This window comes from Lontra canadensis, unplaced genomic scaffold (genome assembly GCF_010015895.1).
Source record: "Lontra canadensis isolate GAN:19392208 unplaced genomic scaffold, GSC_riverotter_1.0 scaffold24, whole genome shotgun sequence".
Lineage (NCBI taxonomy): Eukaryota > Metazoa > Chordata > Mammalia > Carnivora > Mustelidae > Lontra > Lontra canadensis.
In genome coordinates this window covers 4,206,812-4,225,659 of record NW_022631018.1, presented here as the reverse complement: position 1 = coordinate 4,225,659, position 18,848 = coordinate 4,206,812, and the positions used below count along the sequence as shown (strand labels likewise).

The window sequence follows — 18,848 nt, the reverse complement described above, 5'->3', positions numbered from 1 at the left end:
GAGGTCGGCCGAGATCCCCTTCCTCAGCCTCCTTGCTTAGTAGTCAACATGGACTAGTATCGACAATAAGTCAAGAATGAGGGCCAAGGCTGGTGTTCCGTGGAAGGCGAGCTGCCTTGTCGTCCCGCAGCCCGGGGGCTCTCACCAGGGAGCGCTAAGCTGGGTTCACGCATCAACCCTGCCCGTGGGCTCTGCTCCAAAGCGTGAAGCTCAGGAAGGAGTGTGTGGGGAAGCTATTTCTGGAGGCAAAGTCTTACTGCTTGCAGGAGGGCGAACACAAACCTGAGGCAAACCATCGTGAGATATCTGAGGAAAGGACATGTAGCCCAACACTGCACTTTCCAGAAAATCACTCTATGAGGAAAGCGGGGAGGACATCGATCTGCCCAGGAGGCCGATTCCGAGAGTTTCCCTGGTTGTTGGCCTAAATCAGTGGAGCAGTCCACTGTTTCTGACCAAGGTCTGTCATCTGAAACGCAAAAGCATTTGTTTCCAGATGGTGAGACTCTCCCACTCCACAGGCCTCCCTGAAGAGCCAGGCTGGGAAATGCGGGAGAACCAGATCGCATACTCGCTGCTCCCCGGGGCGCAATGAAAGCTTGAAAAATCTGTTTCTCTGCCTTATCATACATGCCTCTCCCCCACGTTTTGTAGAATAAATAATTCAAAATAGAATGAAAAACTCAGGCAAAGACAGTTGCTGGCCTAAAAATGTGCTCTGCCTCTTAACAGTGACTCATAAAAGTCACACTCACAATTCGTTCCCAGGCTCAGGCGTGGAGAGGCAAGCGTGATGTGCCACGGCAGCACAGGGTGCCCTGGGACAGAAGACACCAGCGAGACCCCAGTCCGAACCCTTATATATTAAATTTATCTTCATAAATAGAGCATCCTAACTCAAGTGACCACAATAGAAGGCCAAAGTCTGAGTTCTTGTTTTCCTCAGAGATCTACACAAACCTTCAAATGTCTACTAAACTCTACCCACATGGCAAACTTGACGCCTCTCTAGGAGAGCTTCAGTCGCCATGATAGTCAAAGGCCAAGTCTCAGACAGACCGAAATACCCATCCCTATTGGATAACGAGGACTGAGATGAACAGCTCACATTGGCTCATGAGAGAATTCCTTTAAACCAACGCCCAATTAATTTGCTTTTAAACGATTTGATCCCCCTCCTTTGCAAACATGTTACATACACAAGGTTTCAAGGTTACACCTATGGTATGAAATGGGCCCATGAGACCAATGGATGTGGTCTAGTTGGCTCAGCTGCCTTGCCTGCCCATTTGTTGACTTGATTACCTTTCTCAGGGATGAGTCTCTGGGCCATATTGTTCATCCTTAATGTAGGAAGCAGTATCATACCGATAAAGACTGAAGGGCTAGGTATCTGGGTTGAGGTTTATCTCGATGGTTGCCTTAAAGCCTATCTTCTAGCCATCTTAGGAAATTTGGGTTAAGTTTCCCTCTTATCCTCCCCTGTCAAGAATATATTCATTTTGCTCAATCACAGTAGACCACTTTGGTTAGAGGACTGTGACCACTACAAGACACTGGAGCAAACAGATGAACAGCCCATTGGAAAAATCGAGGGTGGGGAATCCCCCATGGAGACCTCATAGCTCATCCCTCGAAGGCACCGTGTCCAGGGAGGTTGGCGACGGCAGGGCCTCTGTGTTCTTGGCATTGCGGTGGATATGACCTTGCTTCCGGGACTTCCAGGAATGGGTCCTGTCCCAGTCGGTGGCCACTGTCTCATTGTCCCAGATGGTCGAGGTCTCTGTGTCACTCAGATACCCCGGCTGGCCCGTGTAGTGTGTGGGGTAGATGAGCAAGGGTTCCGCGGAGAAGGCCTTCAGGTCCCTGGGTTCGTAATACTCCTTGTACTCAGCTCTGCAAACAAGAGGAGTATGCGTGCATGAGTGAGGGGCTATGACATTTAGCAAATGGTGTGGGGGCGGGAAGAGCAGAGAGGCTGTGCTGGTCATCTCTTACATTGTCATGGACATCTCTGATGATTTTTCAAGTTGTGCCCTTTGGGGAAACGTTTAGTCTACAAACACAACAGAAGTTTCTTTAAAAGTTTTCAAATGATCTAAACAAACACGCAAAAAGAAGGGTTATTTCTGCTGTATTTGGTTGGATTCCTCTAAAAGATGAATTTCAGGTCTCACTCTAAAAGCTAAGAATTAAGCTCTGTTGGACCATCCTGAGAGATAAAGGTGATCACTTTGCAGAAGATGCCCTATTCTTGGATTAATAAATTAGTTGAGATCTGAACAGCAATGGTGGGATAAGTCACACAGTTAGGCTTGGAGGCACGCCAGCTTGGCTTTGCATCCCAGCATCCTGTGGGTGTGAAGGGGAGGATGACTCACTCCCCCCTCCCCCATGCGGATTATGCGAGGTGACATCTGCTTGGCTCCTAGCTCAGTTAGTACAGTGTAGGTGTTAGCTTCCTGTCTGTCACAGGGATGATGGGTGACCTCCATATTCCTGATAGGACATGGATATAAAGTCAGAGGTATCAAAGCAGGTGAGGACACCCATCTTTACCGAGGACAGGGACAAAATAAGCCAGATGCAGGACACAAATTCTTAACTACTAAAATGAAGCCCAGTTAGTAAAGAGATCACCTGGCAACTGAGAGAAGGAGCCAAGGTTAGAACCTGGGTTCCTGCTCCATTAATGAATTTAGGACTCGTTGATTGAGAAGCTATTATGGGTAAAGTTGGGATTAGGTTTTCAGGACACGGGGATGTGAGACTGTTCCTGCCTCAGTGGGCTCACAGGTTAGACGGGAGACTGACAGATAAACCACACATCTCCATATCCTTCAAACAATGCTAGGTCTGAATAAGCTCCTGTGTTAGGGCAACCTTGAGCGTCACCCTGACCGCCATCTTCCATGGACACCCTGCTCAGGGGCCACCTCCTGCCTCCCAGAGACTCAGACACACCGCTGTGATTGCAGGTCTCACCGTACATCACGAGGACTGCCCATGAGTCTCAATTCTCAGCCAGACTGTGAGCTCTGCAGGGAGTGGGACCCCTGTCTGGCCAACAAGTACACACAATGGACTGAAAAATGAACTGAACGCTTGAAGGTGCTCAGGAAGATGACCTTCATCTTCACCTTCGGGTGTGCGAGTTTATGGAAATGAGAAGATCAAAAACAAGGGGAGGACTGAGCACAATATGTCCAGGTAAACTACACACTGGGTTTATTCCAGAGGAGCCCCCACAACCCCGCCGCCAAGCCTCGGCTTCCCCATCTGTACAAGGGGACAGTCACTCTGGTCAGCCTTTCTGAGTCATGATTAGGGGAAGATCATTTAGGAAAGCAGCACAGCTTTAGAAAACACCACACACTACTGAGAACCTGAGGAGCACGGCATATGAGTGGGGTGTGCCCGCGACGAGCAGGCGGTGCAGGGAGACTCACACAGGATGCTTGTTGTACATGACTGGCAAGAACTCGTCCACTGGTAGCATCTTCCCAAAGGGATCAGCTCCAACCAGCTTCTGTGCTCCTTCCAGAGAGATGACATAGCCCAGCGTCCAGTAGGAGTAGTCGGCTTCGACCAGATTCCCCACGTTGGGCACCGCTTTCTCCGGCTCCTTCACCTGCATCCTCTTCCTGCCGATATAACTAGAAGAATGCGGATGGAGGAGAAAATCCCAATTTGAATATCAGACCTCTGGAAGAACAGAGCACAGGTTTTGCAGATACTTTTGAAAGCTGGGACTTATTGCGTCTTACATCAAAAGTATCACCACAACCTGCATCCAATCACCAATGACGACTGGCACCTTCCGTGAAGGGGGGCCATTTTCCTGGCCCCGTTTGCCAACATCTCAACTGCTCCTGCTCTGCGCTGTGCTCCAGCCTGGAAGTTCAAATCTAGAGAGACTAAAAGATCCCTCTGATCATTTCCCAAAGATGGTATGGGACTTCCAGCTGTGTTTACAATGTTGGAAGTAGACAAAAAAGGGGCAGAGGTGAGGTCCTGAGTTTTCAAGTCCCTAGAGTTTCAGCCTTTGATGGTCTCCAGAAAGCTCTCCAGATGCTGGCAGTAAACACAGGACAGAAAAAGCTGTGGGGAAGACACAGTCTACAGTCTACGGTCAAAGACCTTGCAACCCAAGTGGCCCCAAGGGAGTCCTTCCTGGGGAGAATGAGTGACTAAGCCTGCCTGGCTTTCTCTTCCTCACGCACATCTAGCTCTGCCCTCACTTTGCTCTGAGAAAAGCACCCAAGCAGGGCCGGTCCTTCTCCAACAGCTTCTGCAACAGAAGATATACACTCGGCCAGTCCCGCTTTCCCAGAGTCTACTATGGACCTGTGATCCATCACCTTTCTCTGGAACCTGCTTGTTTTCCACCTGCCTGGAGCAAGCTGAGGAGGGGAGGGCTTCCTGCCTGGGGGTGAAGTTGCTTTCCTCTATTTTGCCTTAAGACACTCTCTTCCAGCATTCAATAGATTGCTCTTGTCAAGACTTCTCGGGATTCGTAGCATGTGTCGTTGCTCACCTTCTCAGGACACCAAACACAGACCCTCTCAGCCACTGTCCCTTCAGACCAAACCATCCAGAATTTCTCTCATGGACCATCAGGGAGAAGAGAAACTCCCACTGAGCGCTTGACAGGGGGCTAGAGGGCCAGGGCCTGAGTTTGTACTCAATGGGTTCATTGAACATAGTTTAAGTTAAAATTTTAAAAATAAAACTGAAGAAGTGTAAAATATTTTTTCCATTATACAAAACTGTTTTGGTAGGATTGCAGTTTATTGCAGCAGCTGAAAACTTAGCTGAGATGTGTCATAAGCATAAAATACACACTGGATGTTAAAGATGGTGGAAAAGGGTGCCTGGGCGGTGCAGCCAGTTAAGCGTCTGACTCTTGGTTTTGGCTCAGGTCATGATCTCAGGGTCCTGAGATCAAGCCCCATGTAGGGCTCCATGTGGGGTGTGGAGCCTACTTGAGATTCTCTCTTGCCCTCTCCCTCTGCCTCTCTCTCTCTCTCCCTCTCATTCCCTCTAAACAAACAAAAAATGAAAAAGCTTTAAAACAGACACAAAAACAAAAAGCAATGTAGACTATCTCATTAATAGTTTTAAAATATTGATTACATGTTAAAGTAATATTTAGCGATGTTGGGGTAAATAAAATGTATTATTAAATTCACCTAATGTATTTTTTACCATTCGAATGGGATCACTAGGTATTTTCAAATAATGTATGTGGCTCCTGCCATGTTACTGTTGGGCAGCACTGCCCTAGATGATTCCAATGGTTTGTTCGACTCTTCCCATTTACTATTTCTTTTTTTGGGGAGAAACGTAACATAGCAGCCACGGACAGCTTATCAGCTTTCATGTTTTGAGCTTCAGGAACATTTTTTTGTTGTTGTTCATTTTAGAACAGGATAGGTGAGGGGTGCCTGGGTGGCTTAGTCAGTTAGGTGTCTGACTCTTGGTTTCAGCTCAGGTCACGATCTCAGCATTGTGTGATCAAGCCCTGTGTTGGGCTTTGCACTCAGTGCAGAGTCTGCCTAAGATCCTATCGCTTCCTCTTGCTTACCTCCCCGCAATGGCTTGCATCCTCTCTCTGTATCTCTCTTGGAAGGAAGGAAGAGGAGTAGGGAGGAAGGGAGGAAGAAAGGAAGGAAGGAAGGAAGGAAGGAAGGAAAGAAGGAAGAGAAAAGAAAAATTTGAAACCACCGTCATTCTTTAATAGTATATAAACAATATTAGTGGCATATTTTGACTTGATCAGTCTGTGAAATTTAGAAAAGATTTTTGTTTTGTGTCTCTATCATTCCCTCTATCCATGTCCTTATCCAATCATTCTGCTTTCTTGGATCTGTTGTTTGTTTGTTTTTAAGATTATTTATTTATTTATTTGTCAGAGAGAGAGAGAGCACAAGCAGGGGGAGAAGCAGGCAGAGGGAGAAGCAGGTTCCCCACTGAGCAAGGAGCCCAACGTGGGACTCGATCCCAGGACCCTGAGATCATGACCTGAGCTGAAGGCAGATGCTTACTTGACTGAGCCATCCAAGTGTCCCAAATTTGTTGGTTTTTTTGTCCCAAGAAATGTACCAGCTAAACCACAGGTGGACAAGGACATGTGTCAGTCATAGGGCTTAGGCTCCCCAAGTCGAGTCCTCTGATTCCAAGTCTGAAGTAAAAGTTGCTTTTTCAGGTCCTGTGAGCATAAAATGACTTCTGGGCTCCATGCCCGTGAGGAGCAGCCGCAGACGGCAGAGCTAGAGACTCAGACCGAGGTGCGGGGCCTTCTGGAGGATTACAGGAACAGACAAGGATCCTAAGGGACAGTGCAGAATCTAATCACACGGCTAACATCTGAGACGGAGCCAGTGTCTTGATATTACACGGTACTGATTTCTGGGTCTATTCCCCATGGGTTAGTTGAGTCACTACTAGGTTTCTTTTGGGCTCAGAATGGTGCATTTTCTGAAAGAACAAGTATTTCACTTGGGCCCATAGCTCCGTTTCCCTCCGAGGATGGGAGGAGTCGGGACAGCTTGTCTGCTGCAGCCGCTCCAAAGGAACAGGCTCTGATTTGATGAAATTGCCTTTGACACACAGCTGGGAAGTGTACATAATGCTTGGGAACTTTCCGCCTCACTGGACAGAAGTACAAAATGTCATTTGGCTTAAAAAGAAAGAGAGAGAGAGGGAGGGAGAGACAGAGAGAGGAGAGGAAGAGAGGGGGAGACAGGGAGATGGAGAGAGAGAGAAAGAGAGGGCGGAAGGGAGAGAGGGAGGGTGAGGGAAAGAGAGAGAGACTTACTTCCCAGAGACATCAGAGCATCAATAAATGTCAATTCAGAACCAGCATTACCTTGGTAAGCCTGATTTTCCTATGATGAGCTCTGACCCTCCACCGAACTCAGCTCAGTGTTCTTACTGTTTGCACACTTCCCTTCCCAAGAGAGGCACTCTCGTGCAGACCTTCAGCCCCCAGACTGTCAGAGGCTACAGAGGAAACCTGCTTTCAAGTGTGACACAGGACTCTTGGCCTTGAATGAATGCCTCCCCCTCTCTCTTCCCACCTCTCCAGGCACTGCTATTTCACTGGGGGGGGGTTTCTGCTGTGCTTCCACACGAGCGCTCAGTCTGAAGACCCCTGACCAGCAGGCAGACTCTGGGTCTCCCAAAGAATCTCCCATAATTTCTTTCTCAGCCCACAGAGTACACAGATCCAGAAACCGGGGGCTACCGTCCACTCACTTCCTGTGTGTGGGAACATCTGTGGAGAGAAAGTCAGGAAATGGAAGCGGGAGCTGTGTCTCCGATCAGCTGGGGAGGCGGGGCTTGCTGCCCCTTGAATAGGACTGAATCCTCTCAATGCCCTGGGATAAGCTTGTCTTGTCACTCACATCAGTTCCCAATCCAGCTGAGCCCGGTCAATGTCATCCATCAGCTTCATCAGCTTCTTCTTGAACTGATGCTCGAAGCGCACGTCATCTTCAATAACCAGGGTCTTCTCCAGCTCTCGGTCGATCACCTGTAGAGGTCATCAGTGGGAAAAGACCTCATGAGAAGTCCAGTGCCTATTTTTTATTAAGGTAAGTATATATTAAAATGTCGAGAAGACAGAAGCAGGGTAGGTAATAGCTCATTACTGGAGTCTAAGCAAATGCCATCAGGGGTAGATTGTTTAAATAAACTGGGGTCTGGTTTCCCCAGTGAGGATGTACGATCTATAATCAAATGCAACGTTATAAGATGAACCTCCCAACTGTGGTCCTGGGAGGATATACCTCAACACCCATTCGTGGTTCCATTCGTGTAAACGAAAGTACAGTAGACAAAATTATTTTGGCCTGTTAGAAGTCAAGACGGTGATTACCCTTGGGGACTGTTTCCCTAGAAGGAAATATGGAAGATGTGCTTCTGGGGTGCTGGTAACCTGTTTCTTGATCAGGGTGCTGGTTGACATGGCTGTATTGTTATCCCATTTGTGAAATTTCATTGGCCTATATTTTACGATCTATGTAATTCTATATTTGTCTATTACATTTCACTTAAAGTTTAACTAAAAAAAAAAAAGATTGGCATAGACTGGGTCATTCAAAGAGGGAAGGCACTCAAGGGGCCCTTCTTTACGGACTTTCTCTTTTCTTGTGGGAACTGACCCTTAATCAGAAGCCCCACACTCACATACCTCCCTCAAGCCATGAGTTAATGTCCTGGCTTTGCCACTTCTTATATAGACAAGATATTTAATTATTTTCTCTTGGATAAAATGGGCCCATGTGTCCTGATTGACTTCATATGATTTCTGTGTGCCTTCTTGTACGAAATCATTTAATAAATGATGACATGCTAGATACACACAATACAAGGCATTCCTACTACGGACAAGGATACACCAAAAGGAGTGTGGCCTCCTGAACATGGGTGTCTTCCCCTGTCATCATCCCAAGTGGCAACAAGGCCCCTTCTCCTTGTTTGTCACTGGCTTTGTGTCTCCTCAGAGGGAGACATGAGGCAACAGAAACTTCCAAGCGTACTTCCAGAACAGAATGGGTCCACTTTATATCTGGCCCTAATTCACCTACAAAGTCCCACTTTCCTTCTTCCTCATTACAAAACTGCCTATCTAAATCAAGCACTATTTACCTCTTTCCAGACAGAGTAGTGGCTGAGGAAGCAGCCGATTTCACCCCTGGTGAGAGGCCTAGAGGAGTAGGGATCTCGATATCCGGGCAGCATTTCAATATTCAGGGCCTTCAGCTGACTTGTGTTGAGTGCTCTGCATGACAGAGAACACGTCTGAAAATTAACATTTGAGATGTCCCCACTACAGAAGCCAGAAAGAGAGAGTTCTGGATGTTCCTCAGAGCCCTTCTGCACACTGAGAAGACTTCTCAGGTTTCCCATCATTTCTTAGGGAAGGATACAATGATGTCTTACACTTGGTATATCCCTCATAATTGCCAACGTAGTTCTAAGTATCACCAGTTTTTTAACAGTTTGAAAAGGTATTTTCCTAAGGAAGGACAAGTAGCTAATAGCATTAAATACTGGAGGGGATGAGGACAGGAAGAACTGTGAACATAACGTGTGCGTGTCCTTTCTTTGGACCTAATTTTTTTTTTTAAACTTAAGAACAAAAATGGAAGAGACAATCTTGTGAGCAGAAAGAGAGAAATGACTCACTACATATAAAGTATTCTTAACAAGATTAATAGCTGATTCTCAGAAACCATGGAGGCCAGAAGGCAATAAGCTGACATATTCAAAATGCTACCTGAAAAAGACTGTCAACCAAAAATTCTATATCTAGTCAGACTATCCTTCAAAAATAAAGGAGAAATTAAATTATTTACACATAGATAAAAGTTGAGGGTTTGTTACTAGCAGATCTGCTCTACAAGAAATGCCAAATGGAGTTCTAAGGCTGGTATGAAAGGAAATTAGAGAGCGACCTAAATCCATATAAAGAAATAAAGAGCACGGGGACATGTAACCACATAGGTAAATATAAATGACAGTTTAATGTTTTTCACTGATAACTCTTTTTTTCTCTTTAAATTTTCTGATTTAAATTATAGCTGCATAAAGCAAAAATGGTAAGGCTCTGTTATAAGGCTTTTAATATAGAAAGAAGTCATTTGTTTGACAACAAAAGAACAAAGGATGGTGAAAAGAACGAAACAGTATGGAATCTAAGCTTCTGTAGACCACTGAAATTCAGTTGTTTTTTTAATCAAGATATAACTGACTTATAACATTATATTAGTGTCAGGTATACACCATAATGACTTGATATTTGTGCATATTATAAAATGATCACCACACTAAGTCTATTTAATGTCCATCCCTTCACCTAGTTACAAAATTTTTTCTTATGATGACAATTTTTAAGATCTACTCTCTTAGCAACATTCATACATATGCAATGCATATTGTTAGCCATAGTCACCATGTGGTACATGACAGTCCCAAGACTTATCTATTTCACAACTGGAAGTTTGTACGTTTTCACCCCTTTCACCCATGTTACCCACCTTCCAACCCTGTCTCTTGTAATCACCTCTGTCCTCTGTATCTGTGAATATGGGTTTTTTTTCTCTTTAGATTCCACATATAAATGAGACCATTTGGTATCTGTCTTTTTCTGTCTGATTTATTTCACTTAGCATAATGTCCTCAAAAGCCATCTATGTTCTTACAAATGGCAGGACTTCCTTTGTTAATGGACAAATAATATTTCCTTGTATATATTTACATACTCCACACCTTTTTCATCCATTCATCCACTGATAGAACTCTTAGGTTCCTTTTGTAAATAATGTTGCAATGAACATGAGGATACATATATGGGTTGGTTTTTTATTTTTTTAGGTTGATTTTTCATTTTCTATGGATAAATACCCAAAAGTGGAGCTGCTGGGTCATATGGTATTTCTATTTTTAATTTTTTGAGGAACCTCCATACTGTTTCCCATAGTGGCTGCACCAGTTTGCATTTCTACCAACAATACATTAGTGTTCCCCTCTTGTTACATCTTTGTCAACACTTGCTATTTCTCATCTTTTTAATAATAGCCATTCTAACAAGTATGAGGTGATATCTCATTGTGGTTCTGATTTGCAGTCCCCTGATAATTAGTGATGTTGAGTACCTTTTAATGTACCTGTTGACCACCAGCATGTCTTCTTTAGAAAAATGTGTACTTAGAACCTTTGCCCATTTTTAAAATAAAGTTATTTGGGTTTTTTGTTTATACTATTGAATTATATGAGTCTTTATATATTGTGGAAATTAATGTCTTATCAGATATATGATTTGCAAATATTTTCTCCCATTAGGTAGGTTGCCTTTTCATTTTGTAGATAATTACTATATTTACTATACAGTAATTACTTACTGTATAGTAATTACTAATTTACTATATAGTCCCACTTGTTTACTTTTGCTTTTGGGGTCAAATCCAAAAAAAAAAAATTGGCACAACTAATGTGAGGACCTTACCCCCTATGTTTTCTTCTAGGACATTTGTATCAATATAAACTAGATTGCTATACATTGAAATGTTAATTGTAATCTCCATGGCAGTCACTGAGAAAATAACTAAAAAATATATAGTAAAAGAAACAAGAGAAAAAAACAGTAGAGTAGAAGTTATCTTTTTAACACAAGAAGGCAATAACGAGGAACAGAATGTCAAAAATTTCATAGTATTGTATCTCCGACAAGAGACTTGTATGAGGAACAAATAAAGAACTCTCACAATTCAACTCACTTCCCTTGGTCCACGTGGCCTATAAATAAAATTTGGGCTCCTAAGTATTGGAAGAAGTGGTTCCCCAACTCCAGTGTACCAAAGAACAGGGCTACCAGATTTAGCAAGTAAAACATGGAACATCCAGTCAAATTTAAATCCCACATAAACAATGAGTAATTTCTTAGTCTAAGTAAGCCCATGCAATGTTGGGGCAAATTTAACTGAGTGTCCTATATTTTATATTTTAACTGAGTGGCAGCCTTACCTAAGAATCAACCTTCCCTAAGAATTTGAGGCTTCTTAGATGCAGATTCCCAGTCCTAGCCCTGGAGATCAGGATTCAGCAGCCCTGGGCTGGGACTCAAGAATCTGCCTAACCCTGGAGACTCTGACATGGGTGTCCAGGCCACATTTTGAGAAACTGATTAAATTCTCCAAAAGTCATAAGACACTTCACAATAGCTTCCAGCCATACTCCTTAGAGCCATTCATATTCCAAACTTACATAAAACATGGAACTGCAGGTTTTGCAAAAATCGACGCCTTGAAATAAAGTGTCAAATAAAAGGGCAAAGGAAAATGAGATAATAAACAACAGCTAGAGCAAAACTCTTGAAGGAATTCAACCAAGTTCCCTTTGTGAATTTCCTGCCATATTCTTGGGAAACATGATCAGCCCAGGCAGGCTCTGGCAAGATCTCACGCAACAGGGTATACACATCATTGTGCATGTTCCCCCATTTATTCTCCTCCCCATTTACTCTCCTCAGGTGGCCCAGGTTTGGCGACTTTGGTCTAAATCAGGCTCTGAATGCAACTCTAAATGCATTCCTTCCAATATATTATAGGAATCTGGAAACCACCACAACCATTGCGAAAACCCCCAGAGAAAGGGGGAAATCACTTCCATTGCAAGCCTTCAGCATAATGAAGACCAGAGTTCTCTGGATGGTGACTGGATTGCAGGCCTACTCTACCTGGTGAAATTAATTTAAATGCTGCTCTCATTCATAAAGCTTTTCCCAAAGTAGGCTATGTGTGGCGGTTAGAACAGTATGTCTTCTAATGACTCTAGATTCCTCCCGCCGAGCATTAACCCTCTGTCAGAGAGGGCACCTTCCCACTCCAACCACAACTGCAATTCAAGAAAAAACCCAACCCACTTTCCATCCACAGCCTCGACAATCTTGACCTCAATCTCTTGCTCATACAGGGTGCGCAACATCCGGTCCCGCCTGTCCTTTCTGCGCTTGAGGTTGATCATGAAAATCTAACACAGGGAAGAAAAAGGAAAGGAAACACAGATTATTCAAGTTTTCCTTTAGGCTGTTTGAAAAGTTAAGTAAATGTAAGGGCCAAAGTTAGTTAGAAGAAGGAGTGGAAAAAAAAAAAAAAGGAAAACCGTGGTGAAGATCTGTTTATATTTCATATCAAGTCAAATGAGATTAATCCAAACAGAATGACTTTCAAAATTGAACCATCTGCAGTGACTTCACCCTCTCTTTGTTTCTCTGATGCTTGTTGGTGGACAGGTTTGCCCTGTTCTTGATATAGGAAAGTTCACAAAGTTACTCTTGAGGAGGCCAAGCGTGAATTAAACCCCAAACAGAAGACTCAGAGGTAGGAGGCAGTTGGGCACGTGGTTAGACTTATTAGCAGCCCCAAGTCTACATCCTGACTCTTATTTACTAAGTATTTTCCTTGGCCCAGTTCCCATGCCTCAGTTTCCTCATCTGTGAAACTGGGATGATCCTGGTCCTATCTCATGGGTTCTCAATATTAGCTATTCTTAGATTTCATATCCATTGTAATAAATTTCAAGTCATTCAAAGAATGAGAAAAATCTAATCTTAATACATTCCTTGCATTTCCAAAGGTTTCAAACAGAAATATCAAGGTCTTAATGTTGGGAGATTCTTTGCCAGAATTCTTCAACTCCCCTAGAGACAAGGGGATTTTTTGGAAAGAAGTAAAGAGAAGGGGCTCTACTCTTAGAGGCAGCCCTTTGAAGGAATAGAGAAATGGAAAGGTGTCATCTCCACATCAAACTCGTCCATGAAGTCTCCAAAAATATGCTTCCAGATTCCTTTCCCATGAGGGCTGGGTTCATCTGTAGCCCCTCATCTTCGCCCCTATGTTCCTGACGGCTGCCTGAAATACATACATATCATGAAACCACAGCAGGGAATTATGGGTAGTGAGATGGTCCTGACTATTCTCAGATTTAAGAAGCCATGGAAATACCTCAAGACTCATGAATGCTATTATAGGTAAATATGTGTATTCCCAAGGTCCTTTTGCTACAAACAATGACAAACTCACTCTAAACATTAAACTAGGCCTCTAAGAGTAGGAGATTTCAGCTGCCAGCAAGAAATACTGATGACACGTAGTCTGTAGCATAGAAAAGGAGACCCTACAGGAATAAGTAGGATGGCATTGGCTTCATCCTGACTTAACTACCCAGATCACTTTGAGGAAGACATTGAATGCTTCACGGTCCAATTCCCTTGTTTGTAAAAGGGAGAGTTGAACCACCTCACCTCACAAGAACAACACAGATTAAAATGCCAATGCTATGTGGTTTAGACAAAGCTTGCTTTATGTCAAGCCCAGAATAAAGAAGAAACTAGGTCTTGTAACCAGCCTGGGTACTGGGGATGAAGCTTTGGTTCCTTATTCTGCATATAACCATCAATATGTTCTATGTTTTACTGGATCAAAAGCCACATTAAAATTTCAACCCATCCTTCCAAAATATTCTCACTTCCATCCATTTATATAGCTCTGGGCAAAGAAACTGATGGGAGAACAAGATGTCCTCTTTAAAGAAATTATCCTCTGATTTAGGTCAAAGTGAATTCGGGGCATCATGATTTCATTACTTCTCTGATTACCTAACTGAGTTGATTTCATTACTTCTCTTGATTACTTAACTGAGTATTTATTTTTAACATAATTTCTGTGGTGACTCTACTTGCCTTGTAACTTGGGACTTCATAACTTAATGGTTGTGTTCTTTTACATTTCATGTTCTTCCTGTTTAGGATCACAGTGTGATGGGCCATGTTTCATCCCACAATTTTAAAAGATATGGAAAGGAAGGGGCATTTCCTCTCATGTGTACATGGAGCTGCCCGAGGTCACTCCAGGAGAACAAAAACAAACCCGAACAAAAAAATGAACAGAAATACAACAAAAAGTCCCCTCAAACCAGAGCCCTCTAGTCTGGAAAGACTTTAGTAAATAATAATTCAGGCCCAGCTTTTGCCAGGACAAGCGCAGTAAAAATTGTAGCCATGAAGGAGAAACACAGATGGCTTGCTCATACTTAGTGGACAGCAAACAGAGAAAGAACCACAGAGCCAAATGCAGCCCAGACACCGTCACCAAGGTCATGGAGTACTCGAAGAATGAAAAAAGCACATGAAAATCCCCCCTATCCACCATCTTATCTCTGTTCTTAGACCCGCAGCACCTCCTAGAGTTGGCATTTTCCAAAGACTTCCAGTGGGGACCCAGTCCTTACAGCCCCGTCCAAATGAAAGACCAGAGCTAGAAGATCCTGGTTTTGTCCCACTTGATTTCCCTTGGCTTGCTCCTCTGAGGAATGTGTTTATTTAATTAATTTATTTATTTTTCGAGGAATGTGTCTAAATAGAAAAATGAATCTATGTAAAGACACTTGGGTCCTTTCACCTGGAGAACGGAGGGCTGACAAGGGTTGCAGGGAAGGACAGCTCTAGTGAGACGTGAGAGCTGGTCCGGTGCGTGATAGTGGCCAAACCTCTCTGCAGCCCCGATTGTTTTAAAAAATTATTTGCACTTTATTCTAATTCCTCTCTCCCACATTAAAATCATCTCTTCTCATTCTACCCTCTGTGGAAACAGCATCATAGCTGCTAACTCTTTCCATTTAATATTCAGGAAATATTCTTTCCCATTCCTGAAGCCCAGATTCACGTCAATTTTATACAAGAATTACCAGTGCCCATCCCAGCAGCTTTTAGATGGCTGTACCTGGGGACATGTGTGATCCAGCAAAGAATGATAAACAAGGCTTTTTCTTTGACTGGAGCGATGGTGGGAGCGCACAGCACAAAGCCTGGCCTATATCATACCCAGAATCCATGGAAAAATTCTATCTCAGTTTGTGGATTCCTGAGGCACTGTCCTACCCTCTAGATCACCAAAGGCTTGAATACTGATCTGCAGCTACTTGACCGAAGGGACCCACAAAGGATTCAGTGACTTGGGAGTCACACTTTGGGCACTCCCAAGTAGCTGTAGTGTGTGTTACCAAGAGAGGTATCTCTTTATACTCCTGCTTCCTTCTTCATGCAATCAAAACTGTACAATAAATATGGCCCTTGGAGTGTTATGAAGTTCTTGCCCACTGAAAGGTAGAATTTCACAACAAAATTTTTTTTCTCTTTTTCCTTTCCCTCTCAGTCCTGCCTTCAACCTTTTTCCATGGAAGAACAGCACAGAGAAAATAAAACACAGACTGTGCCAGAATGGTTTCTATGCACTCAGAATAAAGTTAAGGTCCTCAAATACTTAAAACATTATCCTCTTTACCCTTGAATCTTGATAGAAAGGTTCACAAAATATAGGGGTATCTGCTCCTAGAAAATATAAAATTTGCTCTTGATTAAATAGTAACTTCTTTCCAACCCAATGACTAATTCATTTTCACCATGATGCTCCTTTTTTAAAAAAAATTTTTTTGCTTGAGTATCGCTGACACACAATATTACATTAGTTTTAGGTGCATGTGATTCTCTTTTTTCATCTTTTATCTTTATTTATTTACTTTTTTATTTTAAGTAACCTCTGCACCCAGCGTGAGGCTTGAACTCATGACTCTTGAGTCCAAGAGTTGCGTACTACACTGACTGACCTGGCCAGGCACCCCAAATCCTCCTTTTTTAAGATGAGAAAGCTGAGACACGATACAAATTGAGTGGTTTTCCCCAGACCTTGGTGCCTTTTCAGCCACCAAGCCAGTTTTGCTGGCTCTCAGATGTAGGATCTGGCTTGCCCTCCAATATGAACATGTAAGCATGCCACATACATGCACATGCGTGAACATGCACACACAGACACCTTTCCTACCTCATCGAATCCCATCTTGTCTGGATATTTAGGGACAACTGAAACAAACTGGGAGGGTTCCATTGGAGGACCGTCAACTGGAAGACACAAGAAACACACAGAGCGTTTTGTTAGTGAAAGGCTCAGGGAAGAGGATTCCATCCACACACCTGGAGTCTGGGAACACAGTCTGGATGTCCGGGCTGGGGATAACTGCCCGGCAGTTCTCCAGGACTGAGAGGCTACACAAGAACCCTGATGGCCAGGGTTTCCAGAATGCTTGTTCATATGCAGACTGCAATATTCACTTCATTTCCCTTAAGACTTATTTTCAGAGGAGATGAGAGTCAGTCTAGGGTAATGGTTAAAAGTGAAACCTCTGGAGTCAGATGATCTGGGTCCAAACTTTGCTCTGTGAAGATCTAGAAGAGTTAAGTGACCTCTCTGAGCTTGTCTCCTTATGTGTAAAATCAGGATAATAAAAGTATATCTCTCGTATGGGCCATGGTAAGCGCTGTGAAGTGTGTAAACCTGGCAATTCACAGACCTGTACCTTTGGGGCTAATAATACATTATATTTTAATAAAAATATTTTAAAAAGTATATCTCTTAGGGTGTTGTGAAATTTAAGTGAGACCTGCACGCAAAGCACTCACCACAGTAAATGGACACAGGAAAAATTCAGTAACTTTTCAGCTGTTACTTAATGTGGCTCATAATGAAAGACCTCAAAAGTAGGCCAGACTTCTTCTAAATAATGCTTTCTCTGTATATTTTAAAGGAGACTAGTCTGGGACTATTTTTATCCCATTCAGGCAGGTTTAGCTACAGGTATGCAAAAGGTCCTTTATTCTAACAGGAACTTGCCTTTGAGGGCCAGCCCACATCCCAAAACTTGGTACAGGGCTAACAGGTAAATTTCCAGGTAAGGGTACACTGCATCTTAAGTAATACAAGATTTACTTATTTTATACTCCAAAAAAGGTTTTCTTTACAAACTATACATTTGAGAGTTCGGAGGCCATGTTGAGTGGGGAGTCTGGAAAAGTCTTGAGGATTTTTGGAATTGCAAATCCAAAGTACTCCTTTGGTTTTCCTTAAAGGAGTAATACAGTGAGAGCTGGTCACTTGGGTGGCTTGAGGAACTGCTGGTGGTGGCCATCACTACTGTTCAGCAGTCACCATCTCCTCCACTCCAGGCAGATGAGAAGAATCACTTCCTCACACTTGAAGTTGGTCATGGCTCATGAATCTCTACTTCTCAGCTCTCCAAGCCCTCCTTCCACCCTGCCCCAGCCCACCACAATGGTCACAGTAGCAGATGTTGATAAAGGAGAAGCCACACACATTTGAAGCAGCCTAGAATCATGTGCCAGCATCTGGAGGACAGGTGCCCAGAAGGACGCGAGGACCACTATGGACTTTGCATTGCAAGAAATAGGCCATTGCTATAGGAAGCCAATGAGATTTTTGTCACTATTTGATATCCCAGTGTAACCTCTTCATCCTTTTGACTGAGATACTGTCCAAAGAGTATTATTTGTTTAATGTATCCTTCCCTGGGATATTAAAAAGAAACCACGACATCCAGTTTCACTTATCATCAGATGATGTGGAGTTCTAGAAGGTAGTGAGACGGGTTTCCTAAGTCCAACACAAGAACTGGTCTTATTCCTTCAAGCTTGACCCCTATGGTCACATTTTTGTGAATACACAGTGCCCGTGTTTCTGTTTCCATTAGAAGCTCAGAATATTTTGTTCCTTTCTGCTCCACCCCACTCCTCATTAATTTTTTTTAAATCAACAAATATTGTTGGAGGGGCCACCATGTACAGAGTTAGGCTTTTGAGAGAAAGAAACTTAGCATACAAACTCCTTCTTGTTCATAATGTTGTTGGAGGAGCTGCCTGGCTCTCCCTCCTTGAGTCTTGCAGTTGGGAGGGGGTTACATTTTGAGTTCCCCTTTTCACACTGTTGGTCTCTGTTTGGCACTCACATGGCCTGTGTGGCTTTAACAATTCAGCCAAAGAGACTGCTTTTAGCCACTTTGCTTCCATCAAACATGGGCAGTCATTGCAATCACAGGACAAGTGTCCCCCACAAGCCACAAGGGGTTGGCTTCTGAAAGCCACCATTGAGCAAAAATATGAGAAATATGTCTGGGTTTTGTCCCCAAAGACTGAGCAAAGCCACGGGGAAAGACAGGGAATGATAAAGTTAGAACTAAGAAATTAACTGTGCAAGGAGAAGGGATGTGTCTTTGCCTCATCAGAGTTGAAGGTTAGGTATATCTCAGCTTTGGTTTGGGGTCATTTCTGACTCCATCATTGATAATTTGAATCCCTCTCTAGACATAGCCCCTCACTGTGCCACACCAACTGAGACAATATGCTTCATTGGCTCCTGGATAGTTTCAAGACCTAAGAATAATAATCACAGTCATTATGACAGAGATCTTATTATCTACTGAACTCTGGGCTACAC

General features: G+C 43.4%; 1 protein-coding gene across 1 annotated transcript in view; it reads right to left on the bottom strand.

Annotated features, from left to right (window-relative positions):
• Nucleotides 1-318: 318 nt before the first annotated feature.
• Nucleotides 319-18,848, bottom strand: part of COLGALT2 (collagen beta(1-O)galactosyltransferase 2) — a 105,566-nt gene continuing 87,036 nt past the window's right edge. The window contains exons 7-12 of the mRNA XM_032862654.1: nucleotides 16,386-16,462; nucleotides 12,431-12,537; nucleotides 8,656-8,788; nucleotides 7,410-7,537; nucleotides 3,450-3,656; nucleotides 319-1,896 (exon numbers count right to left, since the gene is read on the bottom strand). Coding sequence (XP_032718545.1) covers nucleotides 1,620-1,896; nucleotides 3,450-3,656; nucleotides 7,410-7,537; nucleotides 8,656-8,788; nucleotides 12,431-12,537; nucleotides 16,386-16,462 — 929 coding nt within the window. The 3' untranslated portion in view covers nucleotides 319-1,619. The remainder of the gene's footprint in view (nucleotides 1,897-3,449; nucleotides 3,657-7,409; nucleotides 7,538-8,655; nucleotides 8,789-12,430; nucleotides 12,538-16,385; nucleotides 16,463-18,848) is intronic.